Source organism: Squalius cephalus, assembly GCF_949319135.1.
Source record: "Squalius cephalus genome assembly, chromosome: 11".
NCBI lineage: Eukaryota > Metazoa > Chordata > Actinopteri > Cypriniformes > Leuciscidae > Squalius > Squalius cephalus.
This window is the reverse complement of record NC_137132.1, coordinates 36,742,564-36,764,761: the sequence shown is the minus strand read 5'-3', so window position 1 is coordinate 36,764,761 and position 22,198 is coordinate 36,742,564. Positions and strand designations below refer to the sequence as shown.

The window sequence follows — 22,198 nt, the reverse complement described above, 5'->3', positions numbered from 1 at the left end:
GAGCAGCGTGTCAGATCTGCAGTGACGGGACGGCGATGATGATATTCTCTCTTGTGTTTGGCAGATCCTGGTAGACCGGCTCTGAGGAGACTGCTGGACCGCATCAGGAGCCAAAGAGACCGCCAGCGGGCCGCTGCTACAGCACTGGCGTCACACGAGGGAGACGCTGACGTGGAAGTCGTGAGTGTTGAAACAGGATCTTTGAGCAGCCAGGAACAAGCAGCCGAGGGCAGTTTAGAAGAGCAGACGCCCAGCCCAGCGCGCACTGACGACGGTAAAGCTTAGCATTGTTCGTCTCTTGCTCAATGTTTTCAAGGATGCACCTTCACATATACAATATAACGGATGGATGGACTTTCACGTCATACAGTAATACTGGTTATTAGAGGAATGATACCAATATTTAAGGGCTTACTGGGTTAAAGCATTCTGAATGAAACTTTCTTGGCAACAACATTTCCTAAATCAATATCCTACTCAACAGCATAGCCTTAAAAATGTGTAGTTGCCTAATTTAGCTTTCACACTCCACATGAATACTTGTACATGCACCTAATAATAGCACACATCTGTCAAAGCTAACGTTTGAGTAAAGTGGCTAACGTTAGGTTGCTTCTGACATGTTTAAAATGACAAGAGCGATGAATGATAGGCAAACATGTGGTTTTCCTGCCTGAAGTGATCACCACATGGACCAGCCGTGTTAACAATCTGTCCGTCTCAGACTGCAGGACTTTTTCTTTTTTTTTTTTTCTTTTTTTTTTTTCTGCAACCGATCGACTAATTAAAATTTGGTCGACTAATTCTCTTCTCATCGACTAATAGGATAATAGACTAAAAACCAGAAACGGTGTGTATTATATTGTTCTGCTTGTTAGCTGACTCATTTCTGTGAAATGCGTAACCCAATTAAAGGACGCATGGATTTCTCCAATACACACACCAGACACATTTCCCTCATCTGTGCTTAAACTGATCATTTACGTGTGTAAATTTAAGCATTTAATTTATTTTTCAGCATATTAATAGTAGGGGTGTAACGGTTCACAAAATTCACGGTTCGGTATGTTTTTTTTATACAGCAAAAAGAAATGCCAGAGAAATTTCTTCCTTTTCTTTTTTTTTTTTTTTTTTTTTTTTTGTCTTATTTTTAAATAAGTGTTAAATAAGTTATTTTAAAAATATTTGATTTTTCCTACATTTTGAAAGTTTTAGTTTTATAAATGGGGGTGATCTTTGAAGGATGATCAAATAATGTTTTGGTTATCACATTAAAAATATCATTTAAATATGATATTATTTGAGTTTTGAAGTCCTGGAAAAAGATGTGTGACGTACTTGAAAGCATTTTACTATTCCTGCCACACTTCCATGGTTACAGTTAGTGTTACTACATTAAATCCATGGTGAATGTTGCAGATCTGTGGACTGACATTGATGGTCCACTGATAAACGGTCCGTGAAGCACAAAATGAGTAGCGCAGTTTCGTTCCGCTTTCATTACATTTGCCTTTTGATGTTGGGCAGCGTTGTGATCGAACGGTTCAATATGTGTATCGTTACACCCCTGATTAATAGTATTCAGTGTCTCACTAGCTTGCTGCTGATTAGTCCTGTGGTGTCGCTGCTCAGGGCCTGACGTGAGCGATGAAGCTGTGGTGGCAGGAACGCTGTTGCCGCCCGAGGAGCGAGACCAGCCGGAGCCGGCGTCCGCCGAGAGCCAGAGGAGAGCAGCCCACGTGAGTTCACTCATCACAGTCTCTGTGTGCTTTACATGGGGCGTTTGGTGCACATGATGCGGCTCCCGTACACTATAGATCAGTGCTACTCATTGCGTGGTTCGCCAAGCTTTAATTTGTGGCTCGCATGGCGGTTAAAATACGATGATATGATCATGAAGTCACTACAGATATTTCATAAAAACATTAAAAACAAGTAGGGCTAACATAACCCATTACAAACTCAATGGTTAATATGCTCATAGTCTCCAAATTATGACCAGAATTGGATAAATATTAAGTCTGCTGTTTAAAACAAATGAAGAACCAATGTAGGAGAATAGTTAAACGACAACAGTGTGAAACTGTATATTTGTGCAGTGTGCGCATGTCAAATCTATTCCGATTTGAATCTTTTGACTTATAAACGCGCACATCAACCCGATCATGCATCACATCACGATGTTTAGTGTTCATGTGAACTACAATACATTCAGATTCATCAATCGTAATGAATTCAGTCCAATTGAAACAAAAGTTGTTTATGTAAACATCCAGTCTCTGCGGAGATGCCAGTTATGGTGGTCTTTCCAGCTCTGAACGCTGCATGTGCTCTTGGGGAGACAGATTGATAAGCAGACATGGTATTTATGACTTTGTCCTATCAGTGTGGCTCTCATGAAAAAAAATAGTGAAGACCACTGCTATAGATCCTTCAGGCGTCGTTCAAGCGGCTGAGCTGTGATGTGAAACTACCGTTACCTGAATGCTTGTGAACACACACGCTTCATGAGGGTCTCTACACTTGAACTGAGCTCAGTCGTCATTCTGTTAAAGTGGCACTGTTATGGTTTTTCAAATATTCCCTTTCTTATAGTGTGTAATGGAGCTGTTTGTGAATGTAAAAGGTATGCAAAGTTTCAAAGATGACAAATAAAAGTGCATGACAAATAGTTACAGTAGTAGTAAAAGAAAAAATTGATTCTGAACTGCTCAAATGAGTCGTCAGTAAGTCACTTACTTCCTGTTACTTGCCTATGAAACAATGTAGCACATTTGCATAATGCCAGCCTATGGCCTTCATTGGCTGCCTGCGAACGACATCTGCCCTGCAAACTACACAGCCTGTTGAACATTGAAATAAACATCAGTAAAACAAGGTAAAGTTAAAGATTTTTTCCCCACAAATATAAATGAGTCCTCTCTGCGCTTTGAGAGGGATGTGAGATTATTAGGATTTAAAAATTTTACCGCAATAAAGGATGTGAATATTACATTTACATTACATTTATTCATTTAGCAGACGCTTTTATCCAAAGCGACTTACAAATGAGAACAATAGAAGCAGTGAAACTAACAGTAGGACAACAATATGCAAGTGCTATGACCCTTCTCAGTTTAATCTAACGCAGAATATTTTTATTTATTTATTTATTTATTTATTTATTTTTTGCTATTAAAAGTGAACGAAAGGAAGAAAGGTTTATAATCCCCTTTTGAAAATGGCTTATATGTGAGTGAAGATTTGGGAAAGAGAAAAGATTCCATGTCCAGTGGAATAACTAATGGAATATTGTTAAATTTGTGGAAAATCAGAATACAAAGTCAACAAATGTCATGAAGATGTTTCATAAAAATAAATTTCTAGTAACTTTACAAAACTTTGAAGCTATTTATAACTATTTTTCATTATGACAATAATTAATGTGTCAGCTTTCAAATGAGATCATACTTGTGCTTTTAGTACAAAGGGTTCATGAACTGTATCTGTTTCAGTTTGGGTATGTCATTTCTGGGGATTTTTCAAAAGTGGGGTTGCAGGTTAACAGGTTAAATGAATGGGCTCATGTTTCCCAATGGTTACACTGTAACATTTAATTGCCAACCTATTATTTATTTTGTATACAAAGCTTTGTTTCACTCGTGTCATAATATTCATGTGAAAAACGGCATTCATTCACATACAAAAAAAAAAAGTTACGAATCTTTAAAAAGGCATAATATGGGCATTAAATGAAGACTCCAGAGCATCTAGCCAACTATTAAAAGTTCTATCTTCAGTAAACGTAACACTGAGGTCCTCAGAGGCCTTCTTCACCACGGTTGGTAGTGGTCCGTCAGTAGACCTGTAAGGTGTTGTTGCGTGTGTCCAGGAGGCGGCGCTGTTGAGCCGGCAGCAGGAGCAGGTGGCTGTGCTGGAGGAGCTGGAGCAGAGGCGGCGTGAGCTGGAGCAGCGCCTGAGGGAGACTCAGAGGAGCCACACGCTGCAGGACGATGAAGCTCAGAGCCGTCCTGGGCTCCAGGAGAGCGCAGCGCCTCCAGAGGTACGTTCACACACCTCCTGACACCATAACTCGGCACTTGCACAAAAAAACTTTCCCAGAAATGGGAAAATTCAGTTGAAACTTTCCATAAAAATGTGTATATTAGCTGCGTTTCCATTACAGATTTGCGCAAAACTTTTATAACTATTGCAGAATGAAGGTGTTTCCAATAACTGATGTTATGCGACTTTTTTTTCCTCTCTGGATCAGTCATTCCAGGAGACGCAGGCGTGTATCCAAGCATTAATGGCAAGAAAAGACACTTATATTTTTGAGCGGCACGGATGAGGAGTTTCTCCCTCTTGATAGATTGTGGCATTTCTTTGTTTAGAATCCAGTATTCCCGTAATACTTTTGTCTTTTATGAGTTTAATGAAGAACTCTGCCTAGTCTTCTGTCCAAACACACCGCATTATCTTTAAAGAATGATTGTCTGTTACGTATGTCAGGTGACCTGTAGATGCGAAAACTTTTTCCATTTTAGTTCTGCGAAATATTCCTTTTTCGAATTGCCTGTAAAACCTCCTCATTCGAGCGTAAAAACATTTTTGCTCTATATGGGAGTTTTTGCGAAATTGACGTGTTTCCATTGTGATCCAGTCTGAATCATTCATTCATTCAGTTTTTCCTCGCACTGAATCATTTGGATCGAGCGGGAACTAGGCATGTCACTAACGATTACTTTGGTAATCGAGTAATCTGTCGATTATTTTACAGATTAATGGGCTTTATGCACAGCTGCACTACTTCCTGAACTTCAGGCAGGTCCTTTGTTTCCTGTCTGCCATTATTGGACAAACTGATTAATCCAGGTGGTCAGGCACACCTGGATTAATCAGTTTGTCCAATAATGGCAGACAGGAAACAAAGGACCTGCCTGAAGTTCAGGAAGTAGTGCAGCTGTGCATAAAGCCCATTGAATAATCAGAGCTGTTTTTATTACCAAAAAAAATATCCAAGCAAACAATAGCCTTTAAAATTACTTAAAATACATATATAAATGATAACAATGAGGCAATGATAATGGTTTCAAATAAAGTGTCAAAATCAAGTAATCGTATTACTTGATTTTGACACTTTATTTGAAACCATTCTTTCATTATAGAAAAACACTTAAAATGCATATAATATAGACAATCAACTTATGTACATTAGGCTGTGTATTATAGCAAAAACCTGCAGAGGCATCAACGGCCTGATGTTACACTTTACAGCAGATCAAATCCTGGTTTAATATTGGCCAAACGATATTTAATGTTCATCTAATCTTTAATATTTGGCCACTTCATTATGATAGAAATGCTACAGCCATTGTAATTTCTTGAACAAGAACATGTGCACATCAAAACATGCAGACTAAGTGCGAGGGTTTAGACTTTTATTTTAAAATGCAGAAGAACAGTTTGCATATTTAGAAACATGTTGATGTGTTCTCCTGTGTTGGCGTAGGTTTATAAATGATTTGCTTTACAAATCTGGTGATGTGCATAGCATTATCTATGCTCTAGTAGGTTTTTAAAATGGTTTTAAAGGAACACGCTGACTTTTTGGGACTTTAGCTTATTCACCGTATCCCCCAGAGTTAGATAAGTCCATACATGCCCTTCTCATCTCCGTGCGTGCCGTGACTCTGTCTGACGCACGCACCGCTAGCCTAGCTTAGCACAAAGACTGGAGGTAAATGGCTCCAGCTAGCATACTGCTCCCAATAAGTGTCAAAATAATGCCAACATTTTCCCATTTACATGTTGTGATTTGTATAGTCACAGCGTGTGCAAATAACAAGGTCACATGAGACACAGCCATCTTCTCACCGTATACATGTGTGTGCAGGATGAGCCGCACACGCAGAGACTCCATCAGTACCAGCAGAGACTCCTGGAGCAGAACAGGTCAGACCGGCTCAACATCAGCAGTGATGCTCGTGATGCGGCAGATGTATGACGCTGCGCTCTGCTCTTCCCACAGGCTTCACAAGAAAAGCGTGGAGGAAGCGCGGAGACAACTGCAGGAGTATCAACACACTCTGAAGCTACGAGCGTCACTCCAGCAGCCGTCAGTGAGCTCAGAGACCATCAGGGACGGCACACGCTCGCCTCTTCCAGGAGGAGAACCGGCTAGTCCTCCTCCAGCTCGCCCTGGGCAGACACGGGTCAGTGCTCGACTACAGTCATGCCTGTTGAACACCATCACCATTGAAAATTTGCATACAACAGTTCAATAAACAGTTCAAATTAAGTCGCTTACATTTTAGACGCAATATTGACGGTTTTTGTTTCAACAGCAAAAATAGTTCACAAATCGGTTGAGTCAAAGATTCAATGAGTCATTCATAAACATCTGTCTCATTCTTGAATGAATCAGTCGTTTGAGCGAATCGTTTGAATGAATGACTCAATGACTCGCTCATTAAGGCGGTCGCCTGATGCCATTTACTGCCGATTTAGTGTTATGTTTAAAAGTAGGGATGTACCGATTACTCGGTTGTTGGTCCGATACTGTGCTCATGTACTCATACTCGTAAAACTACCCCGATACAACCGCACCCCATACCACTTTAAGGGGCCGTTCACATATCGCGTCTATCGGAAAGTGAACATGGGCGCGCCCGCGTCGCTTCTATTATGAGCGTGCTTGCCGTGCACCTACATTTGAAATAACGAATTTGCATGTACAAAAAAACGCCAGATATGAACGGCCCCTTATGGCAGCGAGACATTAGCCTAACTTCTCGTCAGTTGTAGTCAAATTTAAGTACTTGGTCTGAAAAAAGTGGTATCGGTGCATCCCTATTTAAAAGTATCATTCTTTCCAACGTTTCCTATTTGTATATTCAAAAATATTCACAACAATCTCATAACATTTAATGCAGTTGTAATTTTTCAGTGTAAATTATTTAATTTGATCAGCCCTACCTACGGTAACGGCCCTATAGTGCCTTATTAATCTAATTGAATTTATTGATCAAATTTAGGACTTTAAGATGTAAGATAAAAGCATACATTTAATAAGATTATGAGGAAAATGCCCTTTAAAGGTGCAGATATGACAATATGCAGATTTAAATATATCAAAGCTGACTGAACACTGGTGATATTGCTTCAGAATAAATTATATTTGACAAGTGCATGACAGATTTGCTTGAAACATGAAAAGGCTTAATGTCTCGAGTCCTGCACTCCACCATCCTCATCGAACGTCCACTTCACTGCATCTGTTTCCACAGCAGGCTCTCCTCAGCCCACCCGACCCCTCGCTGGAAGCCCCTGCTCTTCTCCCTGCTCCCGCTGTGGTCCTGGAGCTCCTGCGCAGCCGGCTGCATCCTTCCTCTGCTCCCGTCGACCCGGCCCAGAGCGAGGCGGAGGAGGCGAGGAGACGGCACGTGAGGAGACAGCGAGACGTCCTGCAGGCGCTGATCACAGCAGACACACAGGTGAAGCTCACAGGAGGAGCTCACTGTCTCTCTGTGCACTGATGCTGTCTGAGATAGGCTATTCTTGTATTTACTTGTTTGTTTTTACCAAGCACAAAGTAAATAGGTTTGAAATAAAGAAAACTGCTTGGTGATTTACACACTGTTGAAAACATTGCAAGTTTTTTTTAACTTATGATCAGGGTTTGAAAGTAACACCCTCTAACCCCACATGCGGGTAAACATCATCTGTGGCGGGCGACGCTGTCAAATCACGAGCCAATCCGGCATGTTACTTATTATGTTTACTCCCTTAGCTGGGGAAGTTCATGTGTAAGTCAAATCTGCTCTGACTTAGCGCAAATACTCAAGTCATGAGTCATCATGATGTATTAAATACAGCGCATATCTGGCTTACTTGAACACACTCGTCACTGCGCAACAAATATCGGCACGCTTGTTCATTTGCATTGAAGCAATAGCGAATATTAAAAAGCATTTGGTGAACAGAAGAGACATTATTTTCCAACAGCCTACAGTTTCTGATGTTCTTTGTACTGTATTGATCTGTCCACCTAAAACACATTTCTGGTGATGAGGATGAAAGAGGAAGGGAGGAGATGCTGGATGACAGGATTTTGTTCGAATAAGAAATGAATGTATGAAATCTTCTTATTGGCTAGTAGAAGTTCTGAATGCCCCCTAACTTAATTTAGTAGCAAAATTGGCCAGTGAGTGAAAGTTAATTTCAATTTATGGACTGTTCCTTTGCACTGTAATATAATAGATCCAGACACACAAAAGAGAGCATGATGTAATTAACCCTTACAGTGAACCTCTGCTCCCTCTGGTAGGCTTCAGTGTCCAGCTCTAGTGGCGCTCAGGCGGATCACGTGACTTTGAACACGTTGCTGAAGGCCATTGAAGAGGCTAACGGCCCCACCAGACCCCCGACAGCACCCGTCCAGCGGGACGGAGACGCACCGGCCCTCGCTAACGGTAAACACAGGCCTCAGTGCGCACTGACTTTTCACCAATCAGTTTCAGAATCAGAAAGAGCTTTATTGCCATTTGATTCAGATTCACAAGCTCTTGATTGGATTCTGATCTTAATTTGATCATTGGTTTGGTTTGGTTATATATCAGGCAAAGTACATGTCAGTTTTACTTGGGGAAGAAAATCTCTCTCAACTAATGATGTAAATTACACAGGGAACCCTGTCTGTTAGTACATTTCTGTAGTTTTAAAGGTAAAATTAACAACATAGTCCAAACCTTTAATTTCAACTGCTATTTATTTGAGTCATTTAAACTTTGTTTTCATGATGGATTTATTAAAAATACCTTAAATAATGAACATATTCATTATATTTTTACTTAACCTCTTAGTGATATGTAATGAAGTGCTTATATCAAAATGCTCCTCGCTAGAGTTTCATTGCTGAACTATAAACATTATAAACATTAAAATGTTGAAATTTGTATGTTTGAATATATCCTGAAAACAATACATTTTGAAGAACAGGTTAAGAAACTAATGAATATGTTAAAAGCTCCTCTCTAGAGTTATTTTTCTAACTATGGAGTTTATGGTCATTGAATGGCTTTTAAATGTGACATTATGAGACATTGTTCTCAAGCGGTTTTACTGACGACTTTCTGTGGTTGAAATACAATCGATTACATGAGGCTTGATTTATTTCAGGAAGTACTGATTTTTTTTCAACTCGTTCATTCATGTTTATCTGGTGTTGTAACTAGTGAAGAGGAAGAGGCGATCGGTTCATGCGCTACAGCCTCCGTCACCTCACATTAGAGACACACAACCACATTTATTGTTGAAATGCTAAAACTTGATACGTTTGATATGAAGCAAAGCCTCAGCTTGCAAATTCTGTCAAAGCTTATTGTGATTATCAGATGGGTGGCGCTGCAAATAATGTGTTGTGGAGTTTTGTTCATGCATCAACAGAAAACAGCACAGACTAAAAGATTGATTCTTGGAAGGTAATCAATATGGTTTCATTTAAGATGAAGATCGATTAAAAATCAAGAAATCAATATTGTTCTCTCGCTCTCTCGCTCTCTCGCTCTCTCGCTCTCACTCTCTCACTCTCTCACTCTCTCACTCTCTCACTCTCTCACTCTCTCACTCTCTCACTCTCTCACTCTCTCACGGTTCTGTGTGTGTGTGTTGTAGACGGTGTGTGTGTTGTAGACGGTGTGTGTGAGCCGGCCCCAGTGGCCCGTGTGAGAGTGAAGCCCCCGGTGTCTCGTGCTCCCGCTCGTCTGATGTTCCTCCGGCAGATGCAGCAGCACGAGCTCAGCGCCATACAGGAAGTGGACTCGCCCCTCAACATCAGCCTGGACACAGGTACGCCAGCAGCTGACGCTCCGGCAGTTGTCACGCATCATACCCTGTCTGACCTCACGTGTGTGTGTGTGTGCTGTGATCGGCTCCTGCAGAGCTGCAGTCGTCTTCTGCTGATGTGAGCGAGTCCAGCAGTGCATCTCTGCCCGCGCTCGCCTCTACCGGCAGCCACAGCCCGAGCGACAGGTCACAGGTCACGGGCAGGACCAGCCGCATGTCCTGGAGAGACACGCTCCTGCAGGACTCCACGGCCTCGCCAGGTACATGTACACAGGGGTCGTGTGTTAGAGATGTGTGTATCTGTTGTGTGGATTTGACCGTTTCTAAGCCCCTTCCCGTAGTTAGACGTTACTACTAGTTACTAATTCTTTTGCGGTCAGAAAGTTCTCATTTATTTCAAAAATAATTAAATAACCTCTGGAGTGACTGTGCATATAAATCAGGGCTACCAAATCATAATCAGTGCAAATAAATCATACATTTTTACTGGTTAATTTAGTTATGAAAAAATGAATGCATTGTTTATTAACGCACCCGGCCCAGACCTGTGTAGGTCATGTGACACTTCACACAGTTGAGTGGCGAGGAAGATGATGCAGGGCAACAACTCACTGCGGGACTCGCTGTCATTTACAGTGACTTATTTTACATGTGATTATTCAATTTCTGTACCTGGATACTGTTAGACTGACCTGAAAAACATAAAGCACTGCTTATTTTAATTGTCTGTCCTCTATTGTATTTATCGATGCTTGTAATTTGTTTATAATTTTCTATGCAGATTCACTCCCCCACAAAATCACCCCGATTACTCTAGAATGATTAAAATAGAGCTATAAAAATCATCTGGTGAAATAGTTTTTATATCGCAGAATAATGTGTTTGTTTTGTTTTCAATATCATTTGTGCTTTAACACTTCCTGTTGACTCCTCCTCAGGTCCGTGCCTCATGAAGCTCCAGCAGGAGGTAAGCCTGTCTCTCTCACTGCAGGAATCAGCTCCTGTAACACACCTGACGTCACTGATGACCGCTAGCTCATTCTGAGATCCACAGTTTATGGATCAGTGATGAAAACTAGCCAAATCTGAGCGTGCCGTCACACCAGTGATTATGCTAAGAGAAGCTGATGTGAGTGTGTGTGAGAGAGTGCGTGCGTGTGAGTGTGTGTGAGAGAGAGTGAGTGAGTGAGTGTGTGTGTGTATTTGAGCAATGATGAAAGCGTTTTGTACCTGAAGTACATGTGAATTATGCATGTTTGCTAATGAAGGTCTCTACACTTGAACTGAGCTCAGACGATTAGCTGATGATGTGTGTGTGTGTCTGTGTGTGTGTTTGTAGACTCACACTGTGTAAAACTGTTCTCTGTTTGTTTGCTAGCGGTTTAGCGCTGGCTGTCCATCACCTGTTGACCCAGACTATCTCTCATCCACTACGATCTCAACGGGAAGCTACTTCACTAGTGACCAAGAGCCAGGTGTGTGTGATCAGTTACATTCACAAACAGAGTGTGAACATTAGGGATGGGCATTTTTGTCAGTTTTTCATTTCGACTTCTCGATAGGTCTGAAAAATTAGTACTCGAGGGCGGGGCGTGTGCGTCATGCCGATAATAAAAAATATTTTAATTAAAACTATACCTTTAATATACCTTTAAAGGGATAGTTCGGCCAAAAATGATATTAATCCCATGATTTACTCACCCTCAAGCCGTTCGAGATGCATATGTCAATCATTTTTCAGACGAACACATTTTCAGTTATTTTAGAAAATGTCTTAGATCTTTCAGTGGTTATAATGTCAAGTTATGGGGTCCACCTCCTTCAAGTCCCAAAAATGTGCATGCTTCCTACGCTACGTCCTACGTCATACACCGGCATCCTTCTCCCGTGAACGCGCATCAACCGTTGCCGGAAGCAAGATATTTTCATTTATAAAGTTTTAAATATGTATATTTTTACGACAAAACCGCACGGATTACCCTCAGAAGGCCTTCGTTTATCCCCCCGGAGCCGGATGGATTACTTTTGTGAAGGATGCATGCACATTTTGGGACTTGAAGGAGGTGGACCCCATTGCTTCACATTATAACCACTGAAAGATCTAAGACATTTTCTAAAATAACTGAAAATGTGTTCGTCTGAAAAATGATTGACATATGCATCTCGAACGGCTTGAGGGTGAGTAAATCATGGGTTAAATATCATTTTTGGCCGTACTATCCCTTTAACCTCATGGCTTTATGCATGCAATTGTAATTGTCCCCTCTGAGCTGCAATAAACAGTCTGAAAATATATATCTAAATGCCAATTTGGATGCAGCTTCTGGAAGAAACAAACATGGCTGTTGTATCCTTAAACGTTTGTGTAATAAATTCTGTTGAATCAAACAAAATATTTCTTTCTAAAGCTACTTTTTGTAATATCTATTTGATGCTTTTCTCATTTAACACAATAATGACTTTATCTTTTGAGTGTAACTTCTCAGCCAAATTTAATTAATCGCCACATCGTGTAATTAGGTTAGAAAAATGTTAGACGCTTGACAGCCTAAATTTACCCACAAGGAACCTCTGCAAGAGTGAATGAACACTGGTGAACTGAAACGCTTTTTATGAGATTAATCAAAGCCTTCAATAACACTAAACTTAAAGCACAAAGAGTTCACAACAGAAGTGTTGTAGAAATATTTTGATTCGTTTTGTACTTTCTCATGAGCTAAAATGTTATTTTATGTTGACTGACTGTTTGCCATTTTAGTCTTGTAATACTGACTTCATTCATCAATAACCATCATGTGTTGTTCAGTAATTGATGAATTGATTAAATCAAAACTATTTTAAATAGTTAAAAAAACAACTGATACAATTTTTTTTGTCTTTTGAAATGTATGCAATCGATTGTCTAATTTAATCGAACTTTTTTTTTTTAAGTTTAAAGAAAGATTAAGATTAAAAGATCAAGCAAGGTCATGCGTGCTGTGTTTGACCATTTACATTAAAAGGCTAGAGTTACACCTTGATGATTATAAGTTTGCGTGGCATTCGCAGCCTTTTGTTTTGTGCAAATGTAAGTTGTTTCATAACCAATCAGAAAAAGTGTGTATACGGTCAAAAGTTTGGAAACGTTACTATTTTTTTTATATTTTTATGCTCGTTAAGCCTACCTTTTTTTAAGTCCAAAATACGGTAAAAAACTAATATTGTGAAATATTTTTATAATTTTAAATATTGCACATTTATTTAAAATAGAAATGTTTTTGTAACAATATAATATAATTATAAATATAAATTGTATATAGTTTTGTAATCGGTCGTCGCTGGTGCGTTCCAGTGCTCGTGCCCATCCCTAGTGAAGGCGCGTCTGAAATGCGTCCTGTACGCGGGCTGTTATCCGCCACAGGAAGAGATCTGCCTCTGAAGCTCGTGTGTTCCTCAGAGGATTCTCGTCTCAGTGTGGATCCTGACGTGTGCGGCCCGTCCCCCGCTGACCCGCCGCAGGACACGAGCGGTTCTGTGCAGCGCATCATCCACAGATACAGCCAGGAGCTCCACGCGTCACTGACACACGCAGGTAAACACTGGCTCCTGTAGCGTGAGGTGTGTGTGCACGTGCAGAACACACACGCTCACGTGTTCTCTGTGCAGGAGCGCCGATCACTAGTCCAGCGGGTCAGTCCTGGTCCAGTGCGCTTCACGAGGAGCTGCGAGCACATGATGGAGACGCTCACATCTCAGCTCCAGGTGCCTTACAGACGCATCACTTCATTTTACTCGCAGTTACAAATGAGCAGAATTACAGCTGCCGTAATTACTTCACCAGCTGGGGGAAAGTGGCACTACATCTATATTTGCTCCCGCGGCATCAAAGATCACATGAACAGTCACTGGAAATGGCAGACATTCACTAATCCTCATTAACCAGCTGAGTGAGCCGATGTGAACAAGAGGCTCATTGTGCCGAGTCTTTGTGAGCTCATGCTTGACCGCTCCGCTGAATATAAAGAGTGTTCTCTGCTCGCTTTCTGTATGTAATCGTGTTGCTTTTCATGCTGTTAAGAGGACCAACACACACACCGCAAAGTTTTAGGAGGGACAGTCGGCTGAATTAGTTTTTTGAGTCACTTACAAAAGTGGGCCGGTTTGGATGTGCAATTTACATTTACCGGTAATTCTAAGAGTGACACACAGTTGCACCGCACAAATAGTTTTTTAATGTAAAATCCATTAATTGACTTTACGATTTAAATTACAGTCAACTCAAATAGCCTGAGGAGCCTTGTTGTTATCTGCTGATTTGGCAGTGTCAAGCTTTACATATGCAAACCTCTTCTTTTCTTTCTTTCTTTGCCAAATTCTTTCAACTATGGTAAAAAGGTGTTGGCACATGTAATTCAAATCAAGAGTGGCTGGTTAATGAAGTTTCGTAAGTTTCTGTCTTCAGTTAGAGCAGACAACACATGGGCTTCATCCAAGACACTACAAGTGTTCATTTTGTCTTTATTTATTTTTAGTTTGAATCTTAAAATCTTTTGTTTTTATCATATTTAGTCGACCTTGTTCTGTTTTTGTCAAGGTTTAGTCGACTAAATGCCTGTGCGTTTTAGACAATGAAAACTTATTTTTCATCACGATGCATAATGGATAAATTGATCATCCTGGTTATTTTGCTCAATTATAATCAATTAAAATTAAATGTTTAAATATTTTTACATTTCATTAGCCTAGAGTTATTGCACTTTCACCTATAAGCACAAATCAGGAGAATGTCAACTCATACGCAGGGTTTATTTGACCATCTAGTTTCCTGATTTATTACAGGCTATTTATCATATACTGGTAAAACCAGAAACTTCTCTCAAATTAAAACAGTGAAATTCCTAGTAATCCAATAAATCCAAATTACATTTTTTTTTCCTATTAAAACAGTCATTTAAGACTGCTCTTATGAGGATACTCACACAATTATGGCAAAATGCCCATTTTGTTGTTATAATTTATACCAAAAATATAGTTTATCAAGTGAAGTCCTCCAGTACATCAGAGAGTGAGCGACTCGTGCTGTTTTGTTCGACAGACCTAGACTGAACCCGCCGTTGAAAAGCCATTGTCATGGTTCACTAAGTGCTGCATACGGGCATTTACAATATCAAGGGAAATGATCATCCTAATCAAGCAGCCATATTCTGAAATGCATTAAAATAAAAGAAATTCAATGTGGATTTTTTTATTTTACTTTTATACTGTAGTCTTATTCTGATACAGTTGTTTGGTTTGTGTTTGTTTTTAGGTGCTTTCCTGCCGCTTCAGCCCCATCCAGACATCGACTCCTCCTCATCTTCCTCTTCTTCATCTAGAAATGTAGTGAGAGCCGATCAGAGCCGTCAGGTGCCACGCATATGCATGTTTCTCATTTACATTCTCCTGACTCTGTTGCCATGCTAATGTCTCGGCGTGGTCATTTCAGGGCTGGAGCGAGACCGTGACCCGGATCCTCGAGCGCCTGTCTGATCAGTTATCCATCAGACCCGGTGAACCCCCGTCTGAAGCGTCCCTTCCGTCGTCCTCTGACCAGGACAGGGCTTCAGACTCCAGCCACTCCTCTACCGGTCACATCTCAACCGGCTCAGACTCGCACTCGAGCGCCGAGCTCCATGAGTCTGTCGTGAGCCAGTTGATTGGCAGAGCGTCAGATATGGGTTCATCTCAGGTGTTTGATCAGAGCAGCGCCCGCACAGGTAATGATGTGAGGCTTTGGTGGCGTCTCTGCCGGTGTGTTTCATTGCTCTGACTGTCGTTGTGTTGCTTCAGCTGCAGTCGTGAGCAGCTCCGGTCCGGACCGGCCCGCTGAGGCCGGGTCACAGATGTCACCTGCCTTACAGCACTCAGACGAGGACAGGAGTGCTTCTACTGATGCCCCACACGGTAACTGAAAGAGCAAAAACGCTTACAAGGGCATGTTCACACTTGTCAAATTTTTCTTCTCAAAAATGACGCCAACGGCTTTCATTTAGTAAAATAAAAGCTGGCAGCATTTAGATCCTGTAGCCTACGCCCGCCAGGTTCTGGCAGAAGGGAGTGACATTTGTTGACAGCTGCTGTTATCAGCTGGTTACAGTATTGATAACCGTTGTAGTGCGAATGTATGAGTTTTGTTGGCAACACTTTACAATAAGGTTCATTAGTTAACATTAATGTATTAACTAACATGAACTAACAATGAGCAGTACATCTGTTACAGTACTTATTAATCTTTGTTAATATAAATCCAGCTGTTCATTGTTGATGTTAGTTCACAGTGCATTAACTAATGTTCACAAATACAACGAAATGCGATATGAAACCGAAATCGTGACACTCAGATCCACGAACCTGTGGATCTGTGTGAGAAGGCAGAATCGCGACACACCCCTTCCAACTCCCAGAGTTACCCTTCCCGTCCAGATCCAATGCTTTATACCACATCTTTAAATTACTATTGGGCAATTCCAGCGTTATGGATGTGGCATTTGCAGTCAAAACTTGAAATATAAATTCTCAGAAAATGCATTTAATACCAATATATTGAAACGTCTGTTTATATATCCATACTCCCTTAATAAAGGAGCCCCGACATTAGAAAAATATCAGTCTACACATGCGTTTTATATTTAATATGAGTGAATTACACATGCGTTACGGACGTGATACAAAAAATCTGAGATGTGCATTTCTCTCTGGCGCGTTCATTACTGTGAAGATCGCGAGTCAGCATCGTCAACTTCATCTTTGCAGCCGACACTGACACAGAAAACACTTGTTTATTAGTAAACAATTAAAATGTCTCCTTGCTATATTTGACATACTCATAATCATTACTTTTGCCAGTTCTTTGTGACAGCTTTTAGGTGCGTTATTTGCAGCGCCACTTACATGTTACATGAACGTGGCACCACCCCACAATAGTTAATATTATTATTTGGTGTTCAGGTATACAGGGTTTTCAAATGTTATTTAATTAAAAAAAAAAAAAATTTCCTCAATCTCTTTTTTTTTTTTCTTCTTTTCTCTCTCCTCCAACCAAAAGAATCGAGGTTTGTATCGAATTGTGGGTCAAAAATCATGATACGAACCGAATTGTGGGTTTGGTGTATCATTACAGCCTTAAAATAATTACATATTCATTAGTTTTACTTAACCTGTTCTTCAAAATGTATTGTTTTCAGTATTTATTCAAACAAATTTCACCATTTAAATGTTTATAGTTCAGCAATGATATAATTTTTCTACTCAAAATTCATTATTGATGTAAAAACTGCCTTCTATGCAATTGAAGTGTTTTTATGAAACTCGGTTTTTGAGAGTTGATTTTATTCATTTAATTATTAAATAAACGTTATAGTTTTTGCTAAACGAGATCTTTAATTTCTTTTGGGTGCATCACTAGTGATGACAGTATTGTAATATCTGTAATAACTGTCTTCTAATCTGCAAAAGATTAGATTTTTTTTCCGGCATATCACTTGTGCAAAAAGCAAAGACTGAAACATGAACACTCTTGTACTGCTGTCTTGCTGGAGCGGTTTATTTTCTTTCACAGTCAGTTCTTGCTCTAGTGCTCAGTGGAGTTGCTGATGTTCGTTGTTTTCTGTGCCGTAGACGACGCCTCAGATCTGTTTCTTCCTCTGCCCTCTGACGTCACAAACAACGAGAGCGTGGACTGTTCGACGGCTCTCTGTGTCCCGCTGGAAGCAGAGAAGTGTGGCACGGATGCAAGCGTGGACGAGGCCTCTGATTGGCTGGACTCGACAGACCAATCCCTGCAGCTCCTGCGCGCAGACGCACTGATTCAGTCTCAAGCGGACCTGCAGATGTCTGTGGAGCAACTCTCTCTTACCCACGAGTCCCTGTGTGAGAACGATGACATGGACGCTAGCCTCATGCCACGCTCCCCTCTCCAGACCCGTCTACAGGAAGAAAGCCTTGCACCCGCAGCCCACTTACCCTCACAGGAAGTGATGTCAGCTGTGGAGGAAAACACGCTGAGCGAGCTTCTGGAAAGAGCACAGGTAGAGTCTGCGAAACATCTCACCATACAGCTTTGTGCTTGATTCTTTGAGTTCAGAGAAGGAAAAACACACACCTGCAGAACATAAACGTTTAAAGTCCCCCTGTAGTCAATAATTTTACCCCTCAAAACTGATCTTTAATCAGCAAAATTACATATTTAAAAGTTTTTGACTTGGAAAAAAATGTCTTCATGCCTTAAAACAGCTTGAATGAAACAACACCCTTGCCTCATTTAGTAACGCGGTTCTATGAATATGCAGATGAGCCCCGCCTCCACTCACTCACTCAGCTCAGAGATCCACTGGTTGACGATCACACGTTGATCTGATTGGTTACAAGGTAGTTTGTGACGTCAGAAACACCAGCGATTTCAAAGCGTGTTTTTGAGACTGTCTTTGGTTCACTGCAGTTTTAAGGAGGAAATACTCAGCAATGGTGTCGACTTATGAACTTACACATGGTTTATCTTAAAGCAGATTAAAAACACCACATAGACATATAAACAAGCTGGATTTACACCACAAGGGGGACTTAAATAGATGGCTGTTGTTTTTAAACTTTTTAATTACTTTTAATATCCCAGTTAAATTAATGGCAGATCAGTTGCCTGCAACAAGGTTTAAAGCACAAATCTCAGCAATGTCAAAGTCTTGGTAAAAAAATACTTCTGTAGTGATTTTGTATGGTGCAGCATTAAAGGGTTCGTTCACACAAAAAGACATCATGAACTGAATGTGTGAGAGCAGTGAAGTTTGACAACACATGCATTAGAGATGGTGACCTCGATTCAAACAACCATGTAATCCCATTCCTAAAATGACAATCATTCTGTGTCTGCAAATCTTTGCCAAAATCACACAGGAACATTTCAGTCTTTGCGCTGCTGTTGATCCAGAGAGAGCACTTATTGTACAGTAAAGGTATGAAATAGTTTCACAAACAGTCTTTTAAACCACACTGCATCATTTTTCTGGGTTACTAATATTCATATTATCACTGAAGTACTGGGATAAAAGTTTGTTTGGATACAAACACCGATGTCTACGGTAGCGATCAAAATAGAGCAGATCATGTAACTTGCCGCTTCAAATAAAGATTGTATCAATGACATTGTTACACCAGTAGGTGGCGACACATGACTGTTAAGTTTTACAAACTCTTCATAAAGTTTCGAAGCATCAGAGTTTTGCGTGAATAGATTTTCAATGGCGGGAAAGAAATCTCTCTGGTTTCATTTAAAAAAAAATCTTCATTTGTGAATATGAACAAAAGTTTTTGGAATGACTTAAAGGTATAGTTGACCCAAAAACTGGGATGAACAATCCCTCAAGATTTGTCCCCAGAGAAATTGCTGGATCAGCCCCATAAATTAGACAACATTAGTTCTCTCACACACTTGCACACTCTATAAAAACCTGTCAGAATGGGTTTACATGAGCGCAGAAGAAAGACTAGTCTTGCAGGTTAGACAACAACTTTTGTTTCTTTAATACTGTTCATAATGTAGATTGGCCTAATTGATATCAAAGTAGGAATGACTGCCTCTTGACTAACTGCTAGTGGGTCATACTAGATCATATTAACATAATGGCTATGTTTATGCAACTGACCCCAGGAGTGTTAAACCGCTTTTTCTAATCCCTTAACTGGTGGTGGTGTAAGAAAAAACATTTCAGGTGTGCTACTTCCTGAAAAAAGTTTTTTAAAAGGTACAGTTTAGATATTACATATATAGTCCAGTCATTTTATGAAAGAAGGTTGAACAAATTGCAACAGAAGCAAACTCAACTGATTTTGTATCCTCAATGTCCTGAGTAAGGAAAAAAAGTCCCGAAGAATCCCATTAGGGGAAAGATTAGAAAAATACCCAAATATAGTCTATTCATACGCCTATTCATTTGTTTTCTCACGTGAATAGGGTAACATTTTTAACCTTTAGATATCACCATGAAAATTACTGAGTTGATTACTTACATCAAGACAAACTAAAAATGTATTAAACGTTTTTTTAAATTGTTTAACATGGACAAACGGTGCATAATCTAATTATGTATGTGCTAATTTGCATAAATACCACAACAGATCTAAACATTGGGTATAGCCAGTTGAAAATGTCTTGTTGACACATAACAGTAAAAGACTAAATGTTAAGGTCTGAATGAACCCATTTAGGCTACCCATGAGCATTATTACATAGAGGCAGGAAGAAGTACTTTAGAAACCAGCCTTTATTAATTATTATTGCAGAGATGCGGTTTGGGGCTGGGTCTGTGAGACTGTTTCAAGTATTTTACTGTTATGTGTCAACAAGATTCAACAAGACATTTTCACCTGGTTAGACCCAATGTTTAGATCTGTTGTGGTATTTATGCAAATTAGCACATCTGTAATTAGATTATGCACCGATTGTCCATGTTAACAAACAATTTAAATAAACTTGTAATACAATTTTTGTTTGTCTTGATGTAAGTAAGCAACTCAGTAATTTTCATGGTGATATCTAAAGGTTAAAAATGTTACCCTATTCACGTGAGAAAAATAATGAACAGGCGTATGAATAGACTATATTTGGGTCTTTTTCTAATCTTTCCCCTAATGGGATTCTTTGGGACTTTTTTTCCTTACTCAGGACATATTGAGGATACAAAATCAGTTGAGTTTGCTTCTGTTGCAATTTGTTCAAGGTTGACCCCCATTTTGGCTTAAAATGACTGGACTAATATTTTTGTGTCAGTCTGTACAATGGGGACCAGTGTTGTTTGTCCAGAATATCATCTTGAATAAAGATGGAATTGCATACAGGTTTGGAATGACTGTTGGCATTTTTGGGTGAACTGTCCCTTTAAGAGTGTCCAACTGCAGCACAACAATACTGAACATGAGTCGGCTCATGCCGGTTTACTTGAGCACATTCACTAGTCTGGCCGTGTATGAGCGTCACACAGCCATCATGCAGGACATTCAGATAACGTGTCTGTAAACTCGTCTTGCTCCTGCCAGGCGGCGGGTGACGTGAAGGGCATTCTGGAGGAGTCCACCATCTCGTTCATCAGCCTGCCAGAGTCCACCCTACAGGACCTCACTGAAGACTCGGGGAGTGAGCCACAGGAGGGCACATCTGACCGCAGTGAGGTGAGGGCTCAGAGGAGTGCGCATCATGCGTCACTTCTTAAAGGAGTAGTTCACTTAAAAATGAAAATTAGCCCATGATTTACTCGCCCTCAAGCCATCCTAGGTGTATATGACTTTCTGCTTTCAGACGAATACAATCAGTTATATTATAAAATGTCCTGGCTCTTCTGAGCTTTATAATGGTGCAAGTCCATAAACGTGCAGCTATTCATCATTCCACACGGCTCTGGAGGGTCAATAAAGGCCTCCTGAAGCGAAGTGTTCATGTAAGGAAAATATACATATTTAAAACTTTATAAAGTATAATAACTAGCTTCCGGCCAATGAACATACAGATTCGACTTGGTGTAAACGCAACTAACTACTGACGTACTGCTGATATTTATGCCCTGCCATGACGCACTACACTACTTGGGCCTAACGTGCAACTTGTGACGTGGGAAGTAGTGTAGTGCGTATCAGCAGTACGTCACATTAGTTGCGTTTACACCAAGTCGAATCTGTATGTTCATTGGCCGGAAGCTAGTTATTTAGTCGATTCAGTTTTAAATAATGGATATTTTTCTTACACGAACGCTTCGCTTCAGAAGGCCTTTATTAACCCTCCAGAGCCGTGTGGAGCACTTACGCCGCCTTCACACTGGCAGTTTAAATCAGCTCCGATACGGCTTCGAAACGACCGGAAGTAATTTATTTCCTATGGAGATTCACAGACCGCATGCGAATGGGTCCGAACGAGTGCGGTGTGGAAAAAAATCGTGTCAGTTGGTCATCCGGATGCGTTAAAAAAATTTAACTCTTGCGAAAGGCTACGGACGGTTCCTATACGACAATTCCAGCGGAAGTTAGCATTGCTATGGTACTGATAAACAAACCTGAATTCTTAACTTTTATTAAAATAATGATTTTATAACGATATACCCCTATATACCACTATATCACATTTAGCCGACCTGACATGTCAGCGTCCTGGGGAACTTTCCTCCACGCAGCAGCCTTCCGATTAATGTCTCTGTAACCCTCATCAGAGAGATCATACAGAATTGTACATTCTGACACTGACAAAATCAAGCGTTCTAATCTCTCCGCCATTTTTGTTCTACTCGCTTCCGACGCTTTTCAACGGTGTAGTACGACGTCCGCTGGGGGCGTATTGTGTATTACGGAGCTGATTTCAACTGCCAGTGTGAAGGTG

General features: G+C 40.4%; 1 protein-coding gene across 3 annotated transcripts in view; it reads left to right on the top strand.

The window, feature by feature from the left end:
• Positions 1-22,198, top strand: part of cep295 (centrosomal protein 295) — a 42,077-nt gene that overhangs the window by 10,855 nt on the left and 9,024 nt on the right. Inside the window, exons 9-26 of one of the 3 annotated variants that reach the window (XM_079885518.1) lie at positions 65-274; positions 1,633-1,739; positions 3,872-4,042; positions 5,876-5,934; positions 6,011-6,194; positions 7,272-7,475; positions 8,309-8,453; positions 9,673-9,828; positions 9,921-10,085; positions 10,764-10,792; positions 11,204-11,300; positions 13,262-13,396; positions 13,471-13,566; positions 15,113-15,210; positions 15,290-15,560; positions 15,634-15,747; positions 17,461-17,870; positions 20,872-21,003. In XM_079885518.1, the coding sequence (XP_079741644.1) occupies positions 65-274; positions 1,633-1,739; positions 3,872-4,042; positions 5,876-5,934; positions 6,011-6,194; positions 7,272-7,475; positions 8,309-8,453; positions 9,673-9,828; positions 9,921-10,085; positions 10,764-10,792; positions 11,204-11,300; positions 13,262-13,396; positions 13,471-13,566; positions 15,113-15,210; positions 15,290-15,560; positions 15,634-15,747; positions 17,461-17,870; positions 20,872-21,003 (2,783 nt within the window). Of the gene's footprint in view, positions 1-64; positions 275-1,632; positions 1,740-3,871; positions 4,043-5,875; positions 5,935-6,010; positions 6,195-7,268; positions 7,476-8,308; positions 8,454-9,672; positions 9,829-9,920; positions 10,086-10,763; positions 10,793-11,203; positions 11,301-13,261; positions 13,397-13,470; positions 13,567-15,112; positions 15,211-15,289; positions 15,561-15,633; positions 15,748-17,460; positions 17,871-20,871; positions 21,004-22,198 lie in introns of all 3 variants that reach the window. The other 2 variants (XM_079885517.1, XM_079885519.1) reach the window with 2 other exon arrangements.